Raw genomic sequence first — 27,461 nt, 5'->3', positions numbered from 1 at the left:
AGGTCTGCAGTCTTTAGATTAAGACTTTACACTGCATCAGTCAGACTGATTTCAAAATTTGGTCAACAAACCATAAAACTTTGTACGCATATGAGAAAGTGTAAAGAAAAGAGAACAAGATTGGATCCAAGTGTTAAAAGGATGAGCTTGGAGTGACCAGAGGACATGAATGAAAATGGTGAAAAGCAAAATTAAAAGGGATATCAGGGATAACTTGTTTTCTTGAAGAGTGGTTTTGAAATAACCTGCCAGGAAAATTGAATTCAAAAGCTGGAGTTGTGCAAAAGACAGTTGCATGCATTGACAGAGGAGAAATGGAACTAGTGGAGTGAACTTAAATCAAAAAAATCACCTCTTCTCATCCTTAAATTTTCTTATGTTCTTATCATAAGTAAAAACTGTGTGCGTTTAAAAACCTTTTGGATGCAGGTAGCTGCCATTACAGGAGCTAGTGTACTTGCTACCCGATGTTTAGCTAATCTCTCCTTTTCTTCTTCCATTCGGATTTCCAGCATAAACTTGGCTCGTAGCCGTCCCTGTCGAGCACGCTCAGATATCTGAATGATTTTAATCGCTTCTTCAAGCATCAATAATTTTATATTTCTTTCCTAAAATATGAGAAATATTTCATAGTGAAAGTAACTCAACTTGGTAAAACAATTAATTATTTCATTTAATCAGATATTAAAAAAATCAAAATTTTGTTGTCAGACATTCAAACATAAACAATTAATAGCAACAGGTTACATTTTGACCTAAGGCCATCAGATAGCCTCAAATGAAGAATAATATGAAAATCCTCTCAGTAAATCCTGACAAGTGCTGAAAACAATGGTGCTTGTTCAATGTACAATGAACATTTGCATTCCATCTTTATTGGGAACTTAATCCTTGTGAATCCAGGTAAGAGGAGAGGTTAAACAAATTAGGGTTGTATTCCCTGAAATTTTGAAGGTTAAGAGGTGATTTGATTGACGTTTTCAAGATATTAAGGGAACAAATAGGATAAATGGAGAGAAACTATTTCTGCTAACTGGGGGTCATCGTTTAAAAATTAGAGCCAGACCTTTCAGGAATGAAATTAGAAAACACTATGACACATGAAGGGTGATAGAATTTTGGTACTTCATTCTGCAAATGGAAATTGATGCTAGGTTGTGTTAATTCTAAAACTGAGATTAATAGAATTTTGATTACCAAAGGCATTCAACGGAGATGGGGCAAGATAGGTAGGAGGTTGGTCACAGATCACCAATGATTTCATTGAATGGCGGAACAGGCTCTCGGAGCTAAGTGGCCTACTCCTGTTCCTATGTTCGTATATGCACACACAATTGGGTTGGCCCTCCATATGGGATTTAAAAACACACAATCTCTCTAAGACATTTATGACTCTGGTAGATCCTAGTCGCCTCTGAAGCAAGTATCTCTAATAAATATTAATAATGCATAACATTGGAACCTGTTATTTTGAAATGTTTTAAATTGGTTCACACTACTTTTGAGAATAGCAACAATTAGAATGTAGGAAATTTAGCAGCCACGCTGTACCAATAATTCCAAGCTACAAAGCAATAAGGGACAAGCTGATTTTTCTTTTTGGTAACATTAGCTGAAGGAAGAAAGTTGGCTAGGCCATGAGAAGAATTCTCAGCTCTTGGATCAAAGAATCTTTAGTGTCCTAATAAACCATGAGAAAAGACACAGAACCTTGGTTTTATATCTCACCCAAAAAATTAAAACAAGTAGTGTCTCAAATCCAGCTGTCCAAAAACTGGAGTTGTCTGAAAACTGGACATTTTTTGAATATGCCAGCATCAATTTTAATTAAGTAAAAAACACTTACCTGGGCAATTCAGCCAAGCACTAGATAAGTTAAGTTATCTGCTTCCCCGATTGTGTGCCGGTCTATTCCCATGCTCCAAGTGACTTTGACCCCACCAAAACTGGCTTGGCCCGAACCGCCCAGGGCGAGATCCAAAGTCCAGCATGACCTCAGTCCCAAAGTTGCCGGTTTTGAGACATTGTGCTGCAAAGGTTATGGGCCCTTACAGCATCCTGGCAGTAATACTAAAGATTTGTGCTCTAGGCAAGCTGTTATAGTACTGCTACAACACAAGCATCTACCTGACAATGTGGAAAATTGTCCAGGTATGTCCGGACAAAAGCAGGACAAATCCTTTCTGGCCAACTGCCGTCCCAGTCAACTATCAATCATCAGCAAAGTGAAGGAAGGTGTCACCGACAGATGATACTTATATAGCAATTAGCTGCTCACTGATTCTCACTTTGGGTTCCACCAGCCACTCAGCACCTGACCTTTCACTAACTGAATGTGGCATCAAAGAGCCTGAGCAAAATTGAAGTCAATGGGAATTGGGGAAAATCTCCACTGTATAGCACAAAGGAAGATGGTTGTTGGGCCATTTCAGTCCTAGGACAGCAGAAGTTCATCAGAGTATAGTCCTAGGCTCAACTATCTACAGCTGTTTCAAAGACCTTCCTTCGATTCTTGTTCACTGATGATTGCACAATGTCCAGTACCATTTGCGACTCCTCAGATGCTGAAGCAGTCTGTTTCCATATGCATAAAGGCCTGGACAGCATTCAGGCTTGAGCTGAGAAATGGCTAGTAACTTTCAGGCCATACAAGTACCAGGCAATGACCATCTCCAACAACAGATAATCCAACCATCTCCCTTGACATTCAATGGCATTACCATCGCAAAATCCCATTATCAACATCCTGGCAGTTACCATTGACCAGAAACTGAACTGAGCCAGCCAGATAAATACTACGGCTACAAGAGTAGGTCAGGATCTGGGAATTCTGCAGCGAGCAACTCACACCCAGTCTCCTCAAAGTCTGTCCACCATCAACAAGACACAAGTCAGGAGTATGATGAAACTCTCCACTGCCTGGATGACTGTAGCTCCAACAACACCCAAGAAGCTCGAACCCATCCAGGACAAAGAAGCTCGCTTGATCAGCACCCCATCCATCAACTTAAACATGCACTCTCTCCACCACAGTAGCAGCAGTGTAAGCTGTATACAAGGTGCACTGCAGCAGCTCAACAAGCCTCCCTTGACAATATCTTCCAAATCTGTGATCTCTTCCACCTAAAAGTATAAGGGCAGCAGGCACATTGAACACCACCACCTGCAAGTTCCCCTCCAAGCCCCACACCATCCTGACTTGGAAAGATATCGCCGTTCCTTCACTCTCACTTCCAAGATCATGAAACTACCCACTAACACTGTACCTGGACCAGATGGACTGCAACAGTTCAAGAAGGCAGCTCATCACCATCTTCTCAAGGGCAATTCGGGATATGCTACAAACGCTGCCTTGCCAGCTACTCACACATCCCAATAAGTAACAAAAAAATTCAATAAGATTGGCAAACTAAAATAGATACATTGAAGAAAAACCCATGGAGCCATGAAAAAGAAAATAAAGCTCATTAGTCCTAGAGTTAATTTGTTGGATGCAAGTTATAACGTCCAGCAAATATATAATGAAGTAAGCCGTGACACTTGAAAAGTGAAACTCAGTCAACAATGATATATAATAAATAATATATAAAATAAAATAAAAACATAAAATGTTGGAAAAGCTCAGCAGGTCTGGCAGCATATGTGGGAAGAGAAAAAGAGTTAAGTTTCGAGTCTTTACGGCTCCTCTTCAGAGCTAAGTGAAAATCAGCAGTCAACAATGGTGGTTTGCTTTGTGGAAACATAGAAGCATAGAAAATAGAGCAAGAATAGGTCATTCGTCCCTTCAAGCCTGCTCCGCCATTCAAAATGATCATGGCAGATCCTCTATCTCAACGCCGTACTCCTGCGCCCTCCCCATGCCCTTGACACCTTTAGAGTCCACAAATCTATTTCTTCCTTAAATATATTCAGTAACTTGGCCTCTGCAAGGGCCTCTGTAGAGAATTCTATAGGTTTACCATCCTCTGAGTGAAGAAGTTCCTCCTCATCTCAGTCCTAAATGGTCTATCCTATATCCTGAGACTGTGGCTCCTTGTTCTAGATGCCCCCCAGCCAGAGGAGTGAGGACTGAGTGGAATCCATTAAAATCAATGCTGAGAAAGGTCCTTCACGTTTACTTAGAAGTTTGCAAGTCTTCCTGTGGAATTACATGCCAGACAGGGAGTTATCAACTGACAAACCGAAATTTTATGCTCCCACCAGAGACAGGTGGTAGGCAATATTACACATATTGGGTACCATGGCAGTAGCGTCGTGCCTGGAGCCTACCCAAACTTGTAGGTATTTTACCTGCGATGGGAGAGGCAACAGACAACCTGCTCACCCATTGGCCAAAATGGGCCAGTTAAGAGCTTCCTCTCTCCACCACTGGGACCTTTCCCTCAATAGGACAGGCTGGTGTCAAGTATCCAAGCTACTCGGTGACACCCTGGGCCAAGCTGGGAGGATGACTCCTGGTCAGATACCCTGTACCATCTGGCAGAATGGATGCAAGATTGGTGAGTATAAGAGCCAGTGCAAGTTCTGATAGAGGGTCCAAAATTGACTGTGTGTCAGCAAGAGTTCATGCACCAGGGAAAGAGGTTCCAGTTGTGCAATAGGGAGATCTTGCAGTAGTTACCCCGACAGACATAAAATTGCAAGCAGAGGCCATAGCTTGAACAGATTACACAATGAAACGAAGACACAGAATAGGACCCAAAGCAGAAATCTTCACCAATTGTGAGGTTTTGGTGGCTGCCAAAAAATTTGAGGATAAACTAATAAGAGAACCAAAATTGAGGGGAGAGAGTTTGGAGTTTATTGTGAGGTACCAGACAAGGAGAAACCAGCCTTGCCACATAGATAGATTTGTACTGAAAAAGGCCTTGCAGATGGGACTCAAAGCTAAAGCGACTGGGTGATGTAAATTTTAGAGTGGATTCTCCCACAGCTGGAAAAACAATCTCAAAAATCTTTTTCGCTCTTTTGGCCACATATTTCTGGGAGTGTAGATCAATTTCTTAGAAGACAATTATCTTAATTTCTGCAAGTTGATACTTTTCAGAAAGAAGTGTTTCTGAAACCTCATAAAGCAGCAAAAATAAAGGGAAACAATAGAAACTAAACAAATATGTCCATGACCTGAATGATGCTTCCAAGGTGTGGTATTTTCAATGAGATCTGTTTTGCTGAAAATGGGTTGTGTTCAACTAGAAAAAGATCCTACAATATTTTATTGGTATCACAAAGGCATGTTGATTATCTCTCATGTGGTGGTATTACAGAGTTTGAGAAATTAGTCTTATTAATAAGACTAATAAGGTTGGAGTAACATTTAAATTTGGGAGTCAGGCTTGTAGGGCTTTCAAATCTATTGTTTTAGATATTAAGCAGAATGGCTCTGGATTAACGTTAAATCAACAAGCCTATTTGAACAGTGTTACTCCCGTCTTTGTATGTAAATAATGCTAGGTCATCGCAGAAAGATGACAGACAGAGCAATTGTGTAGCTTTGTTGGTCAGCTTAACTAGTTGAGCACTCAGACAGGACCAGTTACTAGTTTTGATGTGTTGGAGTTAAGTACTACAATGAAATGTCCTACAGTCAATAATGATTTAAGGGCAAAATTAATATGAAAAATTTTTAGAAATAAGTCTGGTACAATGTGCACTTAAGTTTCCATCCTTCGGTGACCCAAAGAATATGAAACTCATCATTTTAGGGATGCTTCACATGTTGTTATTCCTGGGTATTCTAATGGGTATTCTTGTGCAGCTGGTTTCCTAGCAGTTCTTATGAGTGAAAAGGGGAGATGTGTTTTAGCTTGAAGAGCTAAGAAAATAGAAAGGGTTGTTAAACATACTTTAGCTGCTGAAACACTGGCTCTTGTGGAAGCAATGAATATGGGTTTCCATTTGAAAATAATTTTACGTGAGCTTCTATACATGAGGCATACTGTATACCTATACAAAAAGTGCGAGTGAGGTAAAGTTACAGATTGACCTTGCAGGATTGAAACAAATGCTGGAAAAAAGGAAATCTCCAAAATTAAATGGGTGGATGCAAGCTATCAACTGTCTGATTTATTTTTGTAAAACAATGCTTGCACAACGAAATTTTTACCTTGCAATGTAATGGCTTTTACAGAACATGGGGATTTTTAATTTGATTTATGAAATTTTGTGCATATTTCTTAAAGACAAAGAAGGGAACCTTGTCGATTGTGTATTAAGTGTGCTTGTGGTGGTACCATAAAAGGGTGCAGAAAGGGAAACGCAGACTACGTAATACTACGCTGAGTGGGATGTAGATTGAGTGAGAAGTTGGTTCAGGTGGAAATTTGGTGCACAGGGGGAAGGGGCTCTCCACCTTTATTGGTCTCCAGCATTTGGAGAATTTTTCTTTCCTTATCTCTAAACTAGGAAAGTGAAAGCTTCTATTATATTACTTTAGCTGTGTGAATTATTAACTAATTAAATAAATAAATTTAGTAGAGTGTATTAGTACTAGTAAGGTGTATTAGTACTGATGAGGATTTTTAGCAGTAGCAAGGATAACTAATAAAGGTTACTGCAACCTTAGAATGCATGACCTGGGCAATGTGGGAACTCCAGGACGCTTCTCATGTCCTGGATAACCATTTGTGCGGAAGTGTCATCAGTTGCAGCAGCTTGAGCTGGAGTTTTGGAACTTGAGCAGCAGCTGTCGTCATTGCAGTGCATCCGTGAGGCTGAGAGCTATGTGGATAGCACGTTTATGGATGTGGTTAATCTGCAGATTAAGAATGTGCAGGAGAGAGGGAATGGGTAGCCACCAGGCAGTCAAAAAGGACCAGGCAAGTAGTACAACAGTCCCTTGAGTGCATCTTATCTCCAACCAGTATTCAGTTCTGAATACTGATGACAGTGATGGTTCATCTGGGGAGTTCAGCAAGGGCCAAGTACATGGCACCAAGGGTGGCTCAGCTGCACAGGGGGCAGAGGGGAGGGGGTAGAAGAAAGATTAGAAAAGCCTTAGCGATAGGCGATTTTATAATTAGAGGAGCAGATAGGCAATTCTGCAGCTGCAAATGTGATTCCAGGATGGTGCGTGGCCTCCTTAGTGTTAGGGTCAAGGATGTTATTGAGTGGTTGCAGAGCATCTTAAGAGTGATCAGCCAGCAGATGTTGTCCACATCGGAACCAACAACATAAGCAGAAAGAGGGATGTGGTCCTGCAGACAGAATTTAGAGAGCTAGATAGAAAATCAGCAAGCAAGACCTCAAAAATAGTAATCTCCGGATTACTCCCAATGTCACACATAATTAAGTACAGGAATGAATGGCTGAAAGGTTGGTGCAAGAGGGCTTTAGATTCTTGGGACATCGAAACCAGCTCTGGGAGAGATGGGGTCTGTACAGGCTGGTCAGGTTACACCTGATCAGGGCTGGAATGAGTTCCAAGTTTCGCTAGTGCATTTCGGGAGGGTTTAACATAGTTTGGCAGAGGGATGGGGAACCAAGGGTAGATTTAATTGGGACAAAATCAGAAAGGAAATTGAAGGCAGAAAATTAGTGGATGAGCCTGGAAGGCAGAGGAAACAAATGTTAGAAAATTAAATAAAAGGGTTTGATAGTGCTCAAAAGGTGTCAACTTCGATGCAAGGAGTGTAGCAAGTAAAGCAGATGAGCTGAGGGCAGATGGACAGGTGACAGTATGATATCATAGGTGTTATAGAAACATGGTTTAAAGAGGGACAAGAATGACAGTTCAATGTTCCTGGTTATGAGGTTTTCCGATGAGATAGAATGGGGGATAAAAAGTAGTGGCCATTTTGGTCAAAAAAACAATTACAACTGTGAGGAGGGATGATATCTTAGGAGGATCATCAAATGAGGCCATGTGAATTGAGATAAGGAGCAAAACAGGGGCAGTCACATTGCTGGGAGCATACTATAGACACCCAAAAAGTCAGAGGGAGATAGGAGAGCAAATATGGTAGGTAAATCCCTGAGAAGTGCAAAAACAATAGGGCAGTAATAGTAGGGGATTTTAACTACCCCAGTATTAACTGTGATAGTTTTAGTGTGAAAGGAATTGAGGGTGCAGAATTCTTGAGGTGCATTCAAGAGAACATTTTTGGTCAGTATGTCGCAAGTCCAATAAGAGGGGTACAGTTCTGGACTTAGTTTTAGGAAATGAAATTGGGCAGGTGGAAGGAGCAGCAGTGGGAGAGTATTTTGGTAGTAGTGATCATAATTCAGTTAGTTTTAACATAATTATGGAAAACTACAAAGATAGAACATCTAAATCGGGGCAAGGTTAGTTTTACTAAGCTGAGGAATTATTTAGCAAAAGTGGACCGGAAACAGCTGCTTGAAGTGTCAGAGCTATGGGGAGCATTCAAAGAGGAGTCTCCAAGTGTTTAGAAGAAACATGTTCCCACAAAGAAAAAGAGTGGGACGGCCAAATCTCGAGCCCCCTGGATGTCAAGGAACTTACAAGGCAAGATAGGGTAGAAAAGGAAAGCTTATGTAAGACACTGAGAACTCAATAATACAGAAAGCTGAGAGGAGTATAGAAAATGCAGGGGTGAAATCAAAAAGGAAATTAGGAAAGCAGAGGGAGGGCCTGAAAGAATATTGGCAAAAAAAATTGAGGTGAATCCAAAGGCGTTTTATCAAGGGTAAGAGGGAAGAGTGGCGTCCATAAAAACCAAAAAAGGTAACCTATGTGTAAAGGCAGAGGGTGTTGGTATGGTTCTTAACGAATACGTTGCATTTGTCTTCACAAAAGAGGGGGACGATGACGATATTGTAGTTAAGGAGGAGGTGTGTGAAGTATTGGATTTGATGAACTTAAGGAGAGAGGAAGTATTATTGGGATTAGCATCCTTGAGGTGAATAAATCACCAGGGCCAGATGAATTGTACCCCAGGCTGTTAAAAGAAGCCAGAGAGGAAATAGTGAAAGGTCTAACTATCATTTTCCAATCCTCATTGGTTACATGGATACCGGTGTGATGCCAGAGGATTGGAGGACTGCTAATGTTGTACCTTTGTTTATAAGGGGAGTGAAGGAAAAACCGATAAATTACAGGCCGGTCAGTCTAACCTCAGTAGAGGGAAAATTATTGGAATCAATTCTGAGAGACAGGATAAACTGTTACTTAGAAAGGCACAGCTTAATTAAGGATAGTCAGCATGGATTTGTTCCAGGAACGTCTGAATAACTTGACTGAATTTTTTGAGCAAGGGACAAGGATTGATGAGGTAATGCAATTGATGTGATCTACATGAATTTCGGCAAGGCTTTTAACAAGGCCCCAGATGGCAGACTGGTGAAAAAAACTGCCCATGGGATCCAGGGGAATGTAGCAAGCTGGCTACAAAATTAGCTCAGTTTGTGAGGTTCCACAGGGCTCAGGACTAGGCCCCCTGCTTTTTGTGGTATATATTAACAATTTGGATGTAAACGTAGGGAGAATGATCAAGTCTGCAGATGGCACAAAAATTGGCCGCATAGTTGATAGTGAGGAGGATAGTTGTGGACAGCAGGATATCAATGGACTGGTCAGGTGGGTAGAACAGTGGAAAATGGAATTCAACCAAGGGGAGTGTGAGGTGATGCATTGGGGGAGGTCAAACAAAACAAAGGAATACACAATTAATGGGAGAATACTAAGGGGTGCAGAGGAAGTGTGGGACCTTAGAGTGAATGACCACAGATCCCTGAAGGTAGCAGGACAGTTGATAAGGTGGTTAAGACATATGGAATCCTTTCCCTTATTAGCTGAGGCATAGATTATAAGAACAGGCTGTTATGCTGGAATTATATAAAACATTATTTAGGCTACAACTTGAGTACTGTATGCAGTTATGGTCACCTGATTACAGAAAGGATTTTTTTTAATTCATTCACAGGATGTGGGCTTCACTGGCTGGGCTAGTATTTATTGCCCATTCCTAGTTGCCCTTGAGAAGGTGGTGTGCTGCCTTCTTGAACCGCTACAGTCCATCTGGTGTAGGTAGACCCACAGTACTGTTAGGAAGGGAGTTCCAGGATTTTGACCCAGTGATAGTGAAGGGACAGTGGTATATTTTCAAGTCAGGATGGTGAGTGACTTGGAGGGGAACTTTCAAGTGCTGGAGTTCCCATCTATCTGCTGCCCTTGTCCTTCTTGACGGTAGTGGTAGTGATCATGGGTTTGGAAGGTGCTGTTGAATGAGCCTTGGTGAATTCCTGCAGTGCATCTTGTAGATGCACTGCTGCTACCGTGCATCGGTGGTGGACGGAATAAACGTTTGTGGATGTGGTGCCAATCAAGCGGGTTGCTTTGTCCTGGATGGTGTCAAGCTTCTTGAGTCTTGTGGGAGCTGCACTCATCCAGACAAGAGGAGAGTATTCTATCACACTCCTGACTTGTGTCGTGTAGATGGACAGGTTTTGGGGAGTTAGAAAATGAGTTATACAATTCCCAGCATTTGAGGGGGTACAGAGGACATTTACGAGGATGTTGCTAGGACTGGAAAACTGCAAAAATCAGGAAATAATTGATAGGCTGGGGTTATTATCCTTGGAACAGAGGAGGCCGAGGGGAAATTTGATTGAAATTTGATCAAAATTGTGAGGGCCTTGGATAAAGTGGATGGGAAGGGCCAAATTATCTTAGCAGTGAATAGGGGGAATAGATTTAAAGTGATTAGTAGAGAGATTAGAGAGGGGTGACAAAGAATTTTTTTTTCATCCAGAGGGTTGCTGGAGTCTGGAACTCACTGCCAGAAAGGATAGTCAAGGCAGAAACCCTCAACTCATTTAAATGGTGCCTCGATTATGCACCTAAAGTGCCATAACCTGCAGGGCTACAGACCAAATGCTGGTAAGTGGGATTCGGCTGGGTGGCTTGTTTCTCAGCTGGTGCACACACCATGGGCCAAGTGGCCTCTTTCCATGCCATAAACTTTCTATGATCCTATGGTATGCTGATGGTAGCTATTAATTGGGGTTTCACATGAGCAGATATAAAGAGATACTTATTGAAACAGGTGTGGTTGAGTTACGGGTTTGTAATGCTTAATATCGTTAATGAATGCAAGACTAAGTAAATATTGGCTCCAACATTCACATTCACCAGCTGTCTTTTCAAGCATAACACCCTCTAGCAAGACTTAGCACTGGGGCAGTGTTGCAAAATTACTTTTTAAACTCAAACTTAATTCTTGTATCAAGTAGAAATTGCAGTTCTGACATGCAGTTCCAAAATGTAGCTATTTATCCTCTTTTCTAATGCTTTTATTTCATATTTTCCTACTTTTGTTTTGGTTTCCCAGCATTGCAGAATTTTCTTTTAATTTTTACATTTGTAAACTTTGAATTATATACAGACATATAAATAAATTGTTGAATAAAACTGAAACAACCAACTCAATTTGAAGGTACAGAGTAGTGGGTTATGTAAATGAATTTGCACATCAATGAAAATCTTAATTCATTAAGCAGCTTTTTTAGTGGTAATTATCATGCTAGCAATATATAATAGTAATTGTATGTTTCCTTCTCTTTTATGTAATATACTTAGGCAACTGTCCAACAGGCTGATGTGTTGTGTCTGTTGAATGGGCAAAGAGAGTTTGCAGTTTCTGCTTGTGTGTGCTAGTTTGCTTCTCATCATCAGCTGGCTAGCAATAATGCGAAGAATAACCAAATGTATGAGTCTCTCCCTGTCAGTACACAGCCTCACAATCAGCAAGCCCTCAGCTGTGCCCATGGAGACATACAGGAATTGGTTCCTTCATGGTCCTAGACTAAACCTTCAGAAGAACTCAGTGAGGTGTGGCCCCAAGACTTGTAGGTGTACAGGTCCACTGGCTCTCATGAACCAAACTCCCAGCTATGGATGAATAGCTCCACTGCCCTGTGGATGCCATGGGAGGGTTGAAGGCTAAAGGAGTAAATCCTGACAAAAAAATCTTGAATGGAGCCCAAAGGTGGACAGATGACTAAATATGTCATCTTTCCAGCAACTTCTACAACCCAAGCCTGCGCCAAACGCAGTGCTTTGCATTCTTTTTGGCTCAACCAAGGAGGTGGAGAGGGGGACATTTGGGCAGCCCAGGTTCTCCATAAATTTTTCCCAGCCTTGCACCCTGGAGAGGACACTCCAGTTTCACTGCAAAGCATTAACACAACACAGGAGACAGCAGTTACAAGTGATAAGCCCAATTCGATTAGCCTAGAGAGCAGGTCTCCAACAGTCAGATGGATGAACTTGTCAAACTGGTCAGCCACCACCCACCTCAAATCGAGCAGCCCCTGACGAGTAAGATACTGACTCACCACAGTCCATCTGCTTCAAAGGTGGCTTGCAGCTTAGAGTCTCTGCTAACAAGTGGACGGAATCAATCGCACCAGACAAACTAACGACAAATGAAAAGAAGGAAGGTGCTAGCTCTTCGATTGACAAGCTAGGATGTCAGGACCATGGGCACATTGACAGACGACTTACAGCTGGTCAAAAAAGCATGAAAGACAGCTGTGATTGGCATGGAACTTGATAGACTGAAAATTGCCAAGAGTCCAGGCTCTCAGAGTGGATCACTGAAGGAAAAACATTACACATTCATCTGGCAGGGGAAGAGTTCAGAGAAATGGGCGACAAGTGTGTAGGTTTCATTATAAAAAGGTCAATTTTCCAGATGATAGAACCCTCCACAAATGGTTCAGAACGCTTTCTCTCAACTTAAATAGAGCCAGTTAACATCATGAGTATCTATGCTTCGACATTGTGCTGCACTGCAGAAACAAAAGACAGTTCTATGAGGAGACTGACATTACTTTAATCAGAATCCTAAATCTAAATACCTTTAACTACTGGGGATTTCAATGCAAGAGTGGGTGTACACAACGAGGCATGGCCCTCCTGCGTCAGACAACACAGCCTGGGAAAGATAAATGAGAGTCAGTGAGGACTCGGGACCGAAAACCACAGAGAGAGAGTGGGATTTCCCAGTGAGTCAGCAAGAGCAGTGGGGGCTAAAAGCGCAGAAAGAGAGATCGGGACTTCCCCATGAGAGTCAGTGAGAATAGCAAGCTCTATTCTGTAACCAGTTTCTAGTCAGGACTCGCATTCTAAAACAGAAATCGAAGTGTGACATCACAGGGAAGCAGGTAGGTGATTGGCTAGTGAGTATCCATTGGCTTTGCTGGTTTACCTTTCAAAATTGGTCATTTATTTGTAAATGTAAGATTTTATTAGCACCAGTAAGGTTTATAAATAGTAGTAAGTTTATTGTGCATAATAGGATTTATTAATTATACATAATCACAGAATCACACAGTGCAGAAGAGGCCCTTCGGCCCATCGAGTCTGCACTGGCATGTGAGAAACACCTGACCTACCTACCTAATCCCATTTACCAGCACTTGGCCCATAGCCTTGAATGTCATGATGTGCCAAGTGCTCATCCGGGTACTTTTTAAAGGATGTGAGGCAACCCACCTCCACCACCCTTCCAGGCAGTGCATTCCAGACCGTCACCACCCTCTAGGTAAAAAAAGTTTTCCTCACTTCCCCCACTAAATCTCCTGCCCCTCAACTTGAACTTATGCCCCCTTGTGACTGACCCATCAACTAAGGGGAACAGCTGCTCCCTATCCACCCTGTCCATGCCCCTCATGATCTTGCACAACTCAATCAGGTCACCCCTCAGTCTTCTCTACTCCAACAAAAACAACCAAAGTCTATCCAACCTCCCTTCATAACTTAAATGTTTCATCCCAGGCAACATCCTGGTGAATCTCCTCTGCACCCCCTCCAGTGCAATCACATCCTTCCTATAATGTGCCAACCAGAACTGCACACAGTACTCCAGCTGTGGCCTCACCAAGGTTCTATACAACTCCAACATGACCTCCCTACTTTTGTAATCTATACCTCGATTAATAAAGGCAAGTGTCCCATATGCCTTTTTCACTACCCGACTAACATGCCCCTCCACCTTCAGAGATCTATAAGATATAAGAAAAATAATTAATTAATTAACATAATAAAGACGGCAGGGTAGGTGATATCTGGCGGCTGCAGAATGTGGGAGCTTATGGACACCTGTGTGATCCAAGGCAAACACATCTGCAGTAAGTGTCTGCAGCTTGAGAAGCTTCAGCTCAGAGTCATTGACCTAGAGGCCGAGCTGCAGGAACGGCGATGCATCTGGGAGAGGGAAAGTTAACTGGGCACTTTTTTCAAGGAGGTGACCACAGCCCTTAGGATAGGGTATTCTGATTTGGTCAACAGAAGGGTGTGATTGCGAATGAGGCAGGTAAAGGGATCGAGCAGGTAGAAGTGGAGGAGCCTCAGCCTTTGCAATTGTTGAACAGGTTTGAGGCTCTTGCAGCCTTTATGGATAAGAGGAGGGGCTGCAAGGTGGATGAGCGAACTAACCATGGCAATATGGCGCAGGAAGCCATTGAAGTGGGTGGAGTTGATAGGAATGTAGTGGTAGTAGGGGACAGCATAGTCGAGGGATTGACACAGTTCTCTGCAGCTGAGAGTGAGAGTGCATACAGCTGTGTTGCCTGCTGGGTGCCAGGGTTCGGGACATCTGCTCTTGGTTGGAGAGAACTTGCAGTGGGAGGGGGAGGATTCAGTCGGTGTGGTCCACACTGGGACAAACGACATAGGTATAGCCAGGAAACAGGTTCCACTGAGGGAGTATGAGCAGCTAGGGGGTAAATTAAAAAGCAGAACCTCAAAGGTAATGATCTCTGGATTACTAACTGAACCACAAGCAAAGTGGCATAGGGTAAATAAAATCAGAGAGTTAAGTGGCTCAAAGATTGATGTGGAGGAAATGGAGCACTAGCACCATTACTGGGGAAAGTAGGAGTTTTACCATTGGAACAGTCTTCACCTAAATTGTGCTGGGACCAGTGTTCTCGCGAGTCATATAACTAGGGCAGTAGAAAGAGCTTTAAACTATATAGTGGGGATGAGGGATCAAATCTGCGAAAAAGCAATAGATTAGCTAGAGAAGAAAAAGCAAGGGAGCAAGGGAAATGATGATCAGAGCATGGCAGGAAGGGACAGAACGTACAAAACTTAAATGTGCACCAGCACCAGCTCAAGGTTACAAAAACATTCAAAGGATAAAACTAAAGGCTCTGTGTCTAAATGAACGTAGTATTCATAACAAAACAGATGAATTGATAGTGCAAGTCAAAATAAAAATGTATGATCTGATAACCTAAAGATTTGTAAACAGAGACATAGCTGCAAGACAAAAAACACTGGGACATGATTAATGAAGGGCACATGACATTTAAGGAGGAAAGCAAGTTAGGAAAAGGTGGAGGAGTAGATCTGTTAATTAAGGATGACATTAGTATAGTACAGTATTACCTGGACACTGTTTTGAAGGAGACAATCACGCCCCTTAGGATAGGGTCTTCTGATATGGTCAATGATTGGGGACAGGAGAATGTGACTGTGAATGAGGCAGGTAAAGGGATGAAGAAGGTAGAAGTGGAGGAGCCTCAGCCCCTGCAATTTTCCTTACCTTGGTTCTAGAGATCAAGATGTGGAAACAGTTTGGGTAGAAATGAGAAATAGTAAAGGTAAGAGGTCGCTTGTGGGAGTTGCCTAACAGCAACCACACTGAAAGACAGGAAGAAGTAATTGGGGCATGTGGGAAAGGTACGGCAATAATCATGGCTAATTTTAATCTACATATAGATTGGATGAATCAGATTGGCAAGGGTAGCCTGAATGATGAGTTCATAGAGTGTTTTCAGGATAGTTTATTAGGGCAGCATGTTCTAGATCCAACCAGAGAGCAGACCATACTAGATCTGGTAATGTGGAATGAGGCAGGATTAATTAATGACCTCATAATAAAGGCAGGAAGCAGTGATCATAATATGATTGAATTGCACATTCAGTTTGAAGGAGAGAGGAAGAGATCTAAGACTAATGTTTCAAACTTAAATTAGGGGTAATTATGAGGGCATGAAGACAGAGCTGAGTAAAGTGAATTGGGAAATTCGGTTAAGGGATAAGTAGAGATGCAGTGGCAGACATTTAAGGAGACCTTTCAGAATACTCAGAAAAAATACTTCCCAGTGAGAAAGAAAGACTCTCGGGGAAAAACACACCATCCGTGGCTAACTAAGGAAGTTAAAGCTAGTATCAAATTAAAAGAAAAAAACATTTCATTCCGCAAAGTAAGAGGCAGGTCAGAAGACTATACAGATTACAAAAAACAGCAAATAATTACTAAGAATTAATAGGAGGGAGAACTTAAGAGTACGAAAGAAAGCTAGCTAAAAATATAAGAATAGATGGTAAGAGTTTCTGCAGGTGTTGAAAAAAGGACAAAAGTGAATAAAGTCCTCTAGACAGTGAAAATGGGGAATTAATAATGGAAACTAAGGAAATGGGAGATGAAGTGAACTCTAGAGGATAAAAATAACATCCCAGAAATAAGGGTGAATCAGGAGATGAAAGGGAGGGAGCAACTTAAAATAACTAGTCACCAGGGAAAATGTGTAAGATCCTGAAGGGACTTGATGAGGTGGATGCTGAATGGATGTTTCCCCTGTGGGAGAAACTAGAACCAGGAGACACCATTTAAAAATAAGGGGACTCCTTTTCAAGGATGAGATGATGAGAATTTTTTTCTCTGAGGGTCATTAGCCTTTGGAACACTCTTCCCTAGAGAGGAGTGGAGGAGGAGGTAGATTGTTAACTAACAAGGAGTCAAAGGATATTGGGGTAGGCAGGAAGATGGAGTTGAGGCCACAATCAGATAAGGGTGGGGGGGTGGTGAGGGGAAGATGTGGTTGATGGTGGCATCGTGCTGGGGATGGTAGAAATTGCGAAGAATGATCCTTTGAATGTGAAAGCTGGTGGGGTGAAAAATGAGGACAAGGGGGACTCTATCATGGTTCTGGGCGGGAGGAGAAGTGTTGAGGGCAGAGGTGCGGGAGATGGATCAGACACGGTTGAGGGTCCTGTCAACCACAGTGGGGAAACCCTTGGTTAAGGAAAAAGGAAGACATGTCAGAAGTACCGTTTGGAAGATGGCATCATCAGAACAGGTGCAACGGAGAAGGGGGAACTAAGAGAATGGGATGGAGTCCTTACAGGAAGCAGGGTGTGAGGAGCTGTAGTCAAGGTACCTGTTTGAGTCAGTAGGGCTTGTAATGAATATTGATGGACAGTCAATCACCAGAAATGGAGACAGAGAGGTTAAGGAAAGGAAGGGAAGTGTCAGAGATGGACCATGTGAAGGTGAGAGAGAGGTGGAAATTGGAAGCAAAATTGTTAAGTTTTTCCAGGTCCAGACGAGAGCATAAAGCGGCACTGAAACAGTCATTGATGTACTGAAAGAAGAGTTGTGGGAGAGGGCCTTGGTAGGACTGGAGCAAGGAATGTTCCACATACCCCACAAAAAGACAGGCATAACTGGGGCCCATGAGGGTACCCATAGCCACACCCTTTATTTTGGAGGAAGTGAGACAAGTTAAAGGAGAAATTGTTCGGTGAGAGAACAAGTTCAGCCAGGCAGAGGAGAATGGTAGTGAATGGGGATTGTTCAGGCATCTGTTCAAGGAAGAAGTGGGGAGCCTTCAGACCATCCAGGTGGGGGATGGAGGTTGAGGGATTGGATGTCCATGGTGAAGAGGCAGCAGTTAGGACCAGGAAACTGGAAAATGTTGATATGAAGGAGGGCATCAGAGGAATCACGAATGAGGTGAGAAGAGACTGAACAAGGGGGGAAAGAATGGAGTCAACATAGGAAGACAAGACAAAAACAGAATTACCTGGAAAAACTCAGCAGGTCTGGCAGCATCGGCGGAGAAGAAAAGAGTTGACGTTTCGAGTCCTCATGACCCTACGACATAACTAGGTGAATCCCAGGAAGGGTTGAAATATAAGCTGGTTTAAGGTGGTGGGGTGGGGGGAGAGAAGTGGAGGGGGGTGGTGTGGTTGTAGGCAAAAGCAGTGATAGAAGCAGATCATCAAAAGATGTCACAGACGACAGAACAAAAGAACACATAGATGTCGAAGTTGGTGATATTATCTAAACGAATGTGCTAATTAAGAATGGATGGTAGGGCACTCAAGGTATAGCTCTAGTGGGGGTGGGGGGAGCATAAAAGATTTAAAAATATTTAAAAATAATGGAAATAGGAGGGAAAAAGAAAAATCTATATAATTTATTGGAAAAAAACAAAAGGAAGGGGGAAGAAACAGAAGAGGGGTGGGGATGGAGGAGGGAGGTCAAGACCTAAAGTTGTTGAATTCAATATTCAGTCCGGAGGCTGTAAAGTGCCTAGTCTGAAGATGAGGTGTTGTTCCTCCAGTTTGCGTTGGGCTTCACTGGAACAATGCAGCAAGCCAAGGACAGACATGTGGGCAAGAGAGCAGGGTGGAGTGTTGAAATGGCAAGCGACAGGGAGGTTTGGGTCATTCTTGCGGACAGACCGCAGGTGTTCTGCAAAGCGGTCGCCCAGTTTACGTTTGGTCTCTCCAATGTAGAGGAGATCGCATTGGGAGCAACGAATGCAGTAGACTAAGTTGGGGGAAATGCAAGTGAAATGTTGCTTCACTTGAAAGGAGTGTTTGGGCCCTTGGACGGTGAGGAGAGAGGAAGTGAAGGGGCAGGTGTTATATCTTTTGCGTGGGCATGGGGTGGTGCCATAGGTGGGGGTGGGGAGTAGGGGGTGATGGAGGAGTGGACCAGGGTGTCCCGGAGGGAACGATCCCTACGGAATGCCGACAGTGGGGGTGAAGGGAAGATGTGTTTGGTAGTGGCATCATGCTGGAGTTGGCGGAAATGGCGGAGGATGATCCTTTGAATGCGGAGGCTGGTGGGGTGATAAGTGAGGACATGGGGGACCCTATCATGTTTCTGGGAGGGAGGAAAAGGCGTGAGGGCGGATGCGCGGGAGATGGGCCGGACACGGTTGAGGGCCCTGTCAATGACCGTGGGTGGAAAACCTTGGTTAAGGAAGAAGGAGGACATGTCAGAGGAACTGTTTTTGAAGGTAGCATCATCGGAACAGATGCGACGGAGGCGAAGGAACTGAGAGAATGCGATGGAGTCCTTACAGGAAGCGGGGTGTGAGGAGCTGTAGTCAAGGTAGCTGTGGGAGTCGGTAGGCTTGCAATGGATATTGGGGAACAGTCTATCACCAGAGATTTGAGACAGCGAGGTCAAGGAAGGGAAGGGAAGTGTCAGAGATGGACCACGTGAAAATGATGGAGGGGTGGAGATTGGAAGCAAAATTAATAAATTTTTTCAAGTCCCGACGAGAGCACGAAGCAGCACCGAAGTAATCATCGATGTACCGGAGAAAGAGTTGTGGAAGGGCGCCGGAGTAGGACTGGAACAAGGAATGTTCCACAAACCCCATAAAGAGACAGGCATAGCTGGGGCCCATGCGAGTACCCATAGCCACACCTTTTATTTGGAGGAAGTGAGAGGAGTTGAAGGAGAAATTGTTCAGTGTGAGAACAAGTTCAGCCAGACGGAGGAGAGTACTGGTGGATGGGGATTGTTCGGGCCTCTGTTCGAGGAAGAAGCTAAGGGCCATTTCCGCCAACTCCAGCATGATGCCACTACCAAACACATCTTCTCTTCACCCCCACTGTCGGCATTCCGTAGGGATCGTTCCCTCCGGGACACCCTGGTCCACTCCTCCATCACCCTCTACTCCCCAACCCCCACCTATGGCACCACCCCATGCCCACGCAAAAGATGTAACACCTGTCCCTTCACTTCCTCTCTCCTCACCGTCCAAGGGCCCAAACACTCCTTTCAAGTGAAGCAACATTTCACTTGCATTTCCCCCAACTTAGTCTACTGCATTCGTTGCTCTCAATGCGGTCTCCTCTACATTGGAGAGACCAAACGTAAACTGGGCGACCACTTTGCAGAACACCTGTGGTCTGTCCGCAAGAATGACCCAAACCTCCCTGTCGCTTGCCATTTCAACACTCCACCCTGCTCTCTTGCCTACATGTCTGTCCTTGGCTTGCTGCATTGTTCCAGTGAAGCCCAACGCAAACTGGAGGAACAACACCTCATCTTCAGACTAGGCACTTTACAGCCTTCCGGACTGAATATTGAATTCAACAACTTTAGGTCTTGACCTCCCTCCTCCATCCCCACCCCTCTTCTGTTTCTTCCCCCTTCCTTTTGTTTTTTTCCAATAAATTATATAGATTTTTCTTTTTCCCTCCTATTTCCATTATTTTTAAATTTTTTTAAATCTTTTATGCTCCCCCCACCCCCACTAGAGCTATACCTTGAGTGCCCTACCATCCATTCTTAATTAGCAGATTCGTTTAGATAATATCACCAACTTCGACACCTATGTGTTCTTTTGTCCTGCCGTCTGTGACATTTTCTGATGATCTGCTTCTATCACTGCTCTTGCCTACAACCACACCACCCCCCTCCACTTCTCTCCCCCTACCCAACACCACCACCCCCCCCCCCCCCACCCCCCCACCACCTTAAACCAGCTTATATTTCAACCCTTCCTGGGATTCACCTAGTTCTGTCGAAGGGTCATGAGGACTTGAAACGTCGACTCTTTTCTTCTCCGCCGATGCTGCCAGACCTGCTGAGTTTTTCCAGGTAATTCTGTTTTTGTTTTGGATTTCCAGCATCCGCAGTTTTTTGTTTTTATAGGAAGACAAGAGTTCCGTGGGGCAGGAACAAACTGACATGATGGGTCTACCGGGACAGTCCTGTTTGTGGATTTTGGGAAGGAGGAAATAATTTATATAGATTTTTCTTTTCTCACCTATTTCCATTATTTTTAAATCTATACCTTTTATGCCCTGTTAGTCTTATTTCACCCCACCCCAACTAGAGCTGTACCTTGCGTGTCCTGCCATCTGGTCTTAATTAGCACATTCTTTTAGATAATATCACCACCTTCAACACCTCTTTGTTCTTTTGTCTGTGACATCTTTTGATTATCTGCTCCTATCACTGCTTGCTTGTCCCTACAACCACCCACCCCCCACTTCTCTCCCCCCACTCCCACCCCACCTTAAACCAGCTTATATTTCACCCCTCTCCTATTTTTACTCAATTCTGTTGAAGGGTCATGAGGACTCAAAACGTCAACTTTGTTCTTCTCCTTCACCTTCACATGGTCCATCTCTGACACTTCCCTTCCCTTCCTTGACCTCTCTGTCTCCATTTCTGGTGATAGACTGTCCATCAATATTCATTACAAGCCCTACTGACTCAAACAGGTACCTTGACTACAGCTCCTCACACCCTGCTTCCTGTAAGGACTCCATCCCATTCTCTTAGTTCCCCCTTCTCCGTTGCACCTGTGATGGCCTAGGGGAGGTAGGGAGAAGTGTCTGAGAGTTGGTGCTCAGCCTCTGCAAGGTAGAGGTCTGTACGACAGACAACAAAAGCACCACCCTTGTCAGCAGGTTTGATAACAAAGTCAGTGGTGAGTCCTGGACAACATTTGCTCGGCAGGAGAAAAGGCTGAATGAACAGTTTTCACCTTGGCTATCTCAGACGTATCCTTGGCATCTCTTGGAAGGACAAGGTCACCAATTCAGTGATCATGGAGCATACTAATTCCATCAGAATACACTCATTGTTAAACCAATAACATCTGTGCTGGATCAGCCATGTTCATTGGATAGATGACAGCCATATACCAAAAAACTTTCAGTACAGTGAATTGGCACTAGGGTCACAATCTCCAGGGCATACATACAACCGCTACAAGGGCACCTGCAAGCGAGATATGAAGATGGCGGATATTGACACTGGCAGCAGGTAGACAATCGCTGATGGCCGCGACCTCTAGAGGCTGACTGTTGGGAAGGGCATTAGAAGAGGTGAAAAGCTCACCTGACCAAGAAGAGAGCCCAGGGAAAACAGGCCAGTGAATCATGTACCTTCTCAGCCACTGTCTTCCTATGAAACAAATGTGACAGACTGCTATGCCAGAGTGGGGCTCCTGAGCCACAACAGGCAATGCTTAACATAGAAATAGCCACCACAGCACAAACCATCATCTTACAAGACATGTTACAAACAGAAGAGAGATGGTAGCATGATTCTCACCTCTCATCTAATCAAAACAAGATGCGATTTAAAGAAATGTTTTAACACCTCGAGTGCTCAGACTTTCAAGAACAGGCACAAGACAGATTTTCTTGTAGGCTTATTTCTAAACATCCAAATGTAACCGTAACACAAGGCGTACACACACACACACACACACACACACACACACACACACACACACACACACACACACACACACACACACACACACACACACACACACACACACACACGAAAAGATGGTTATAAAATAGTGGCATTCACTTAGATTTCTTAAAGAGTTTAAAAAATCACTTTTACTGTTAGGTCTCGAGATAGCAGCTGCAAATGTTGCAGGCCTGAGGATTCACTCTTGGTTCACAGAAGACAATGGAGGTTGGAAGTTTCTGCTAATGAACACAGTGGCTCAGTCCAAGTGGAACAGGTTTCTGGCTTTTCTACTTGAAGCTGTGGTCGAGCTCATGTAGTGAGGTTATAATCTACAGGCATAGTTCTCTGCCTGTGGTGAATTTCTGGGCAGGGTTCTTTGTTTTCTGGGCTGAGATCTCCCCGCTCTGTGGTATTTTTTTCTCCTAGACTGACTGACCCAAGAATTATCAAAATCACAGTTAATAAACTGCTTCTTGCCATAACCTTGTTTCTGTCATGCGTCCACAATATTGGCATTCCCATTGTCCAGGCCAAGGGTTTAATGGGCTAAGCAACTGGCATACAATGAGGAATGTTTGATATCCCCATCAACATTCCAGTTATGAATAGCCTCCAAATATCTTTATTTGCATTCCCATCTCCATGAGTCCTGCAAGTCCATTACTTATTGTTACTCTAAGCCTCTTTAATTGAAGTAGGGAGGGGATGTCATTAGCATCTGGGAAGGTTGTTTGCAGTTTGTGATTTCCCAGTCCGTGTGTCTGTTCAGGAAATGCAAAAGGTCACCTGCCCCTTCTATATTCTGCATTTTCAAAGTAAAGTGTCTATCTACTTTGAGGGCACATTATGTGGGCATAACAGACAGAAGGCTGCCATCTTTAACTTTTTAAAATCAGGTTTTAATCACATTCTCCACAGGTAAAGAAATAAGAAATTAAAGACAAAAACACCGTCAATACTAACTTGTTCCACTTGAGCCCAGCTTTGGGATAATATCCGCACCAGAATGTTTTCTCTGATCTTCAAAACTTTCAGTTTATCCTTGACAAAGTATCTGGGAACAGGGATCTCTAGGTCTTCCTGTGAAATTTAATTTAAGAAAGGTAAAAGACCCTTGCAATAAGCGTCCAAGAAGAAGTATTATTCATTCATCAGGACATCTTTTATACTTTCTGACAGTAATGTGAGGCGAAAATGCTGGCCAGAAGTCATTAATGATGAATACATGATAATATTCAATACAGCTGTCAGAATGATTTTAATTATATCACTTCTTGATTTAATAATAACTGAAATCAATTACAAATGGATACAATTGGTGTTGTGATTTATTCTATTATTTTGAATACTGAGCCAACATACAGGAGTTTAAGTTTGTCCCTGAAAATGGGCGTGGGGATCATGATAGGTGATTAATCCACACCCATTCAGCCAACATTGTGCAGCCTCCTCACTTTAATGATTTCTGCATGCAGCCAGCACTAAATATTGTCCAGTGGTTGCACACATCAGCAAGGATCCCACAATGCTTACTTCCCAGTATGGTTACTTCTAAGCACTACTTAAAGCTAGCAAGAACTATTTAAAGTCAGCCTTGCATCGCTTAAAGGGAAGATTCATCGTAGCTTCTGGTGGTCCCAAGATCATTGGGGCAAGTATGCTGTGCAATACCATGCATTACCAGGAAGGATGCCAAGTCTTTGGCAGGGCATCCTCTGCATCACCCACCCTGCCATCACTGCAGTCCTTCAGTAAACTGGGTGCCATATTTAAAAGGCCACCCCTGAAAAGAGCTAGCACTCTTCAAGGGATAGAAAGCCGCTGGGAACTGATGGATGCCAAAGAGAAGAATCATGCTACCTTCAGATTTAGTGATGCCTCCCTCAAGTGCCTACTGGATGCAAGGGAGGCCCGCTGTAATGTCCTTTACCCCTGCTTTGGACGCAGGCCAGCAAGCAAGGTCACCAATACAGCATGGGAAGTGGTCAATGTCCACGCCCTACAAAAGAGGACAGCCACGCAGCACAGAAAGAGTCTCATCCGTTCCATCAGGGTAAGTCAATCTTCTCTTCACTCTCAACTCACATTCACAAAACCATCACATATCCACAGGGATCTCATACCTCAAGGGAAAACACCACTAACTCTCACACAAACCCTCACATCTCCATCAGGCTCATTTCTCGAGCTTGCATCCTCATGCCGTCCATGGGTCCGCTCACCACACAAACATTCCATACTGCTTACAAACAGCAGCAGGGAGAGGTCCCAGACTGGAGGTGGAGTGACCTACTTTAGGTCCCTCACTTACTTTGAGGAGTGTGCCATCGCACTGGCTGGTGAGGATGTGGGCTGTACCTGTGGCGACAGTGAGGTCGGCGGCAAATGCCCATTTGAGGGTCCTGCACCACATCATCCCACTTTCAACGCAACTGTGGGTGCTCTCTCTCCTGCTTTTTACTTTGTTGCCATGCACTAATCACCTCTACTTTGGATTACAGGGAGCTCTGCCAAGTAACCGACACCCTCAGCAGCCAGTCCCTCAGCTCCAGCTAAGAGGGCACCTCTTCCATTGAAAAGCAGCAAATAAGCAGCCTGGAAGACCTGTCACAATGCTTACCCACATCCTCCACCAGCACAGAGGCACACACCTCAGCGGGAGCTATGTTTAGAGCAGCTTGGGGTTCACAATCTGCTGGTCACTGCACAGACACATGTCCGCAGTAGAAGGAGGCAGGTTCAGCTGAGTTCTCTGGCTCCCGGAGGACTGTCGGGGAAGAGGCACCTGTGAGGTCTGTGTCAGATGACAAGCCTCTGGATTCGGCCTTCCAACTCATCAAGGAGAGTCAGCAGATGCAGAGCTGTTGGAACCTTCAACAGAGTGAGTAGGAGGAGGGCATTCCCTGCTCTCTGATGAAGTGGTGCCCACATGTGCACATCTGAAGGTTGCCATGGGAAGGATGACAGACGCCATGGAGACCTTGGTCCAGCAGAAGGTGGAGGTGCGCGCAGACATGCATGCCATCGCGGTAGCCATGGGTGAGTTCCTGAGTGGCAACATGAGATGGAATGGGGCACCTCGACATACCTCCAGGTGCTCCTTCCCCTCAAGTAGTCAGGCCTGGGCTCTCAGGCAGCTGAAGGGAGAAGGAGCGGCTGCTGGACATCCCTGGGTTATCCACTCATGAATCTCAGAAGCTGTCCTCTCCCTCTTAGTCCCTCCCTGCGCCCCCCTCAACTCATCCTCTGTCACCACAGAGATTGCAGCTGGCACACAAGGAGGGCAGCCAAAGTGAGTTCGGGGCCTCAAGGCTTCGGCTCTCCAGAGGACCCATGTCAAGGTCATCAGAGGCAACAGAGTCAACCATTGCACAGGCTGTCTCCACTCCAGCTGTGAATGTCAGGGCAGCGGCTAGAAGAAGTGGTAGGCCTAGAAAAGTTAAGAATTTCTGTTCGCACGGGTGAACTCATTTTGTCACTTTATAATCTGAAAATATATTCACTTTCACTGATTAATGTGTAATGATGTCTTTCAGCTTCCTCTCCACCCTCTCTGGTACACCTTCCTCTCCACCCTCTCTGGTACACCTTCCTCTCCACCCTCTCTGGTACACCTTCCTCTCCACCCTCTCTGGTACACCTTCCTCTCCACCCTCTCTGGTACACCTTCCTCTCCACCCTCTCTGGTACACCTTCCTCTCCACCCTCTCTGGTACACCTTCCTCTCCACCCTCTCTGGTACACCTTCCTCTCCACCCTCTGAACAATCATCTGTGGCAGCCCATGGTCAAGATACTGAAGCAGACCCCAGGTATCAACTGTGACCTTCCACCTTCCGTGAGCTGCTTTGTGGTGGATCCATATCCATCAGAATCCACCCAGCATGCGCTGCACATGTTCCTTCAGGATCCGGTAGCAGTCGAGCTCCAGCACCTTCTGCTCCTCAGTTGTGCGCAATGCGAGCAAGCCCCTAACATTAAGTCACAACTTCTGCGCATCACACTTCGTGTTCTGCGTCGGTTTGTTTTCCTGCTGATGTGGGCGGTAAATTTGACATGCGGTGGGGTGATTCTGGTCAGAAGGGCTTATAATTAGATGCAGATGTATAAAAATGACGTTCCCAACATGTGGCGGCGAAGCAGACAATCACAAACTAGTTGCATGACAACGTAAAACCGATTTTTGCCCTTCCTGCCATATTGTCTGCTCACCCACGCCAACCAGGTTGGAAAATTCCGCCTAGTGATAATAAAGCCACACCATCACTTGATTTCACACTTGCAGCCACCAGCGCAGATTCTCACACTGTGCCTATCTTAAAGCGTAGCACAGAAGTGGAATCTTAATGAAGTGAGACATCAGGCACAAGTGCTTTTCAGCCAGGGCAAGAAGCCAAGATGACACATGACCCAGCTTTCCGGGAAGCAAGGTCACACGCAAGTTTTGCTGCAGAGGACTCAGGTGTTCGAGGACTTTGATAGGCCAGACTACAGAAAAAAGACTGTACACCACAAAATGCTTGGTGCATTGGAAAGCATGCCAGAACCTCTCATTCCAATGTTAATGTAATGGAGGAGCTCAGCACCAACTTCACTCAGGGCTGTGTGCAGAGCTTGGAACCAGCATGGAACTGGTTGTCAATTCCATCAACACATGTGTGGAACTAACCATGATGCAATGTCAGATCTCAGCTTCCATTGCAAAACAAGTAGCAATGTCTCGTGCTGCAGTGAAAATTGAGACTGTTGCCATCATGGGTTGGGATAGCAACATTCAAAGTGTCACAGAAGTCTTGCAATTTGTCCTCCAAAGGGTTAATAGGATTGAAATAAAAACAAAAATACCTGGAAAAACACAGCAGGTCAGGCAGTATCTGCGGAGAGGCACACAGTTAACGTTTCGAGTCCATATGACTCTTCAACAGGATTGGTTAGGCACTAACCAGGGGACTGATAGTGGTTTGCAGCGTATGCACCGAATGTCCTCTCTCTCAAGCTTACAGCATTCGTACTCCCACCCTTGTCATTTGCCAATACCCTTGCAGTTGCCTGCCAGCCATTCCTGCCATCATGCTGCAAAGGAGCAGTCCAAGGCTGAGCTTCCTAGAACAAGAACTGCTCAAGATCGTCCTCCAAGGCCATCTGCAGTCTTCCCTCCCTAAGGACTGGAGGCTTCTTTATGGTGTAAGGGGCCATTTACCGCATGCACATTTACTTTGTGTGCACCTCATATTAA

The 27,461-nt window shown here is 44.2% G+C and overlaps 1 protein-coding gene across 5 annotated transcripts in view; it reads right to left on the bottom strand.

Annotated features, from left to right (window-relative positions):
* Nucleotides 1-27,461, bottom strand: part of iqca1 (IQ motif containing with AAA domain 1) — a 259,787-nt gene that overhangs the window by 176,514 nt on the left and 55,812 nt on the right. For all 5 annotated transcript variants that reach the window (XM_041200968.1, XM_041200969.1, XM_041200967.1 and 2 more), the window contains exons 3-4: nucleotides 23,190-23,306; nucleotides 417-608 (exon numbers count right to left, since the gene is read on the bottom strand). In XM_041200968.1, the coding sequence (XP_041056902.1) occupies nucleotides 417-608; nucleotides 23,190-23,306 (309 nt within the window). The remainder of the gene's footprint in view (nucleotides 1-416; nucleotides 609-23,189; nucleotides 23,307-27,461) is intronic.

The sequence above is a fragment of the Carcharodon carcharias genome, chromosome 12 (genome assembly GCF_017639515.1).
Source record: "Carcharodon carcharias isolate sCarCar2 chromosome 12, sCarCar2.pri, whole genome shotgun sequence".
Taxonomy (NCBI): domain Eukaryota; kingdom Metazoa; phylum Chordata; class Chondrichthyes; order Lamniformes; family Lamnidae; genus Carcharodon; species Carcharodon carcharias.
This window is presented reverse-complemented; position numbering and strand designations above follow the sequence as displayed.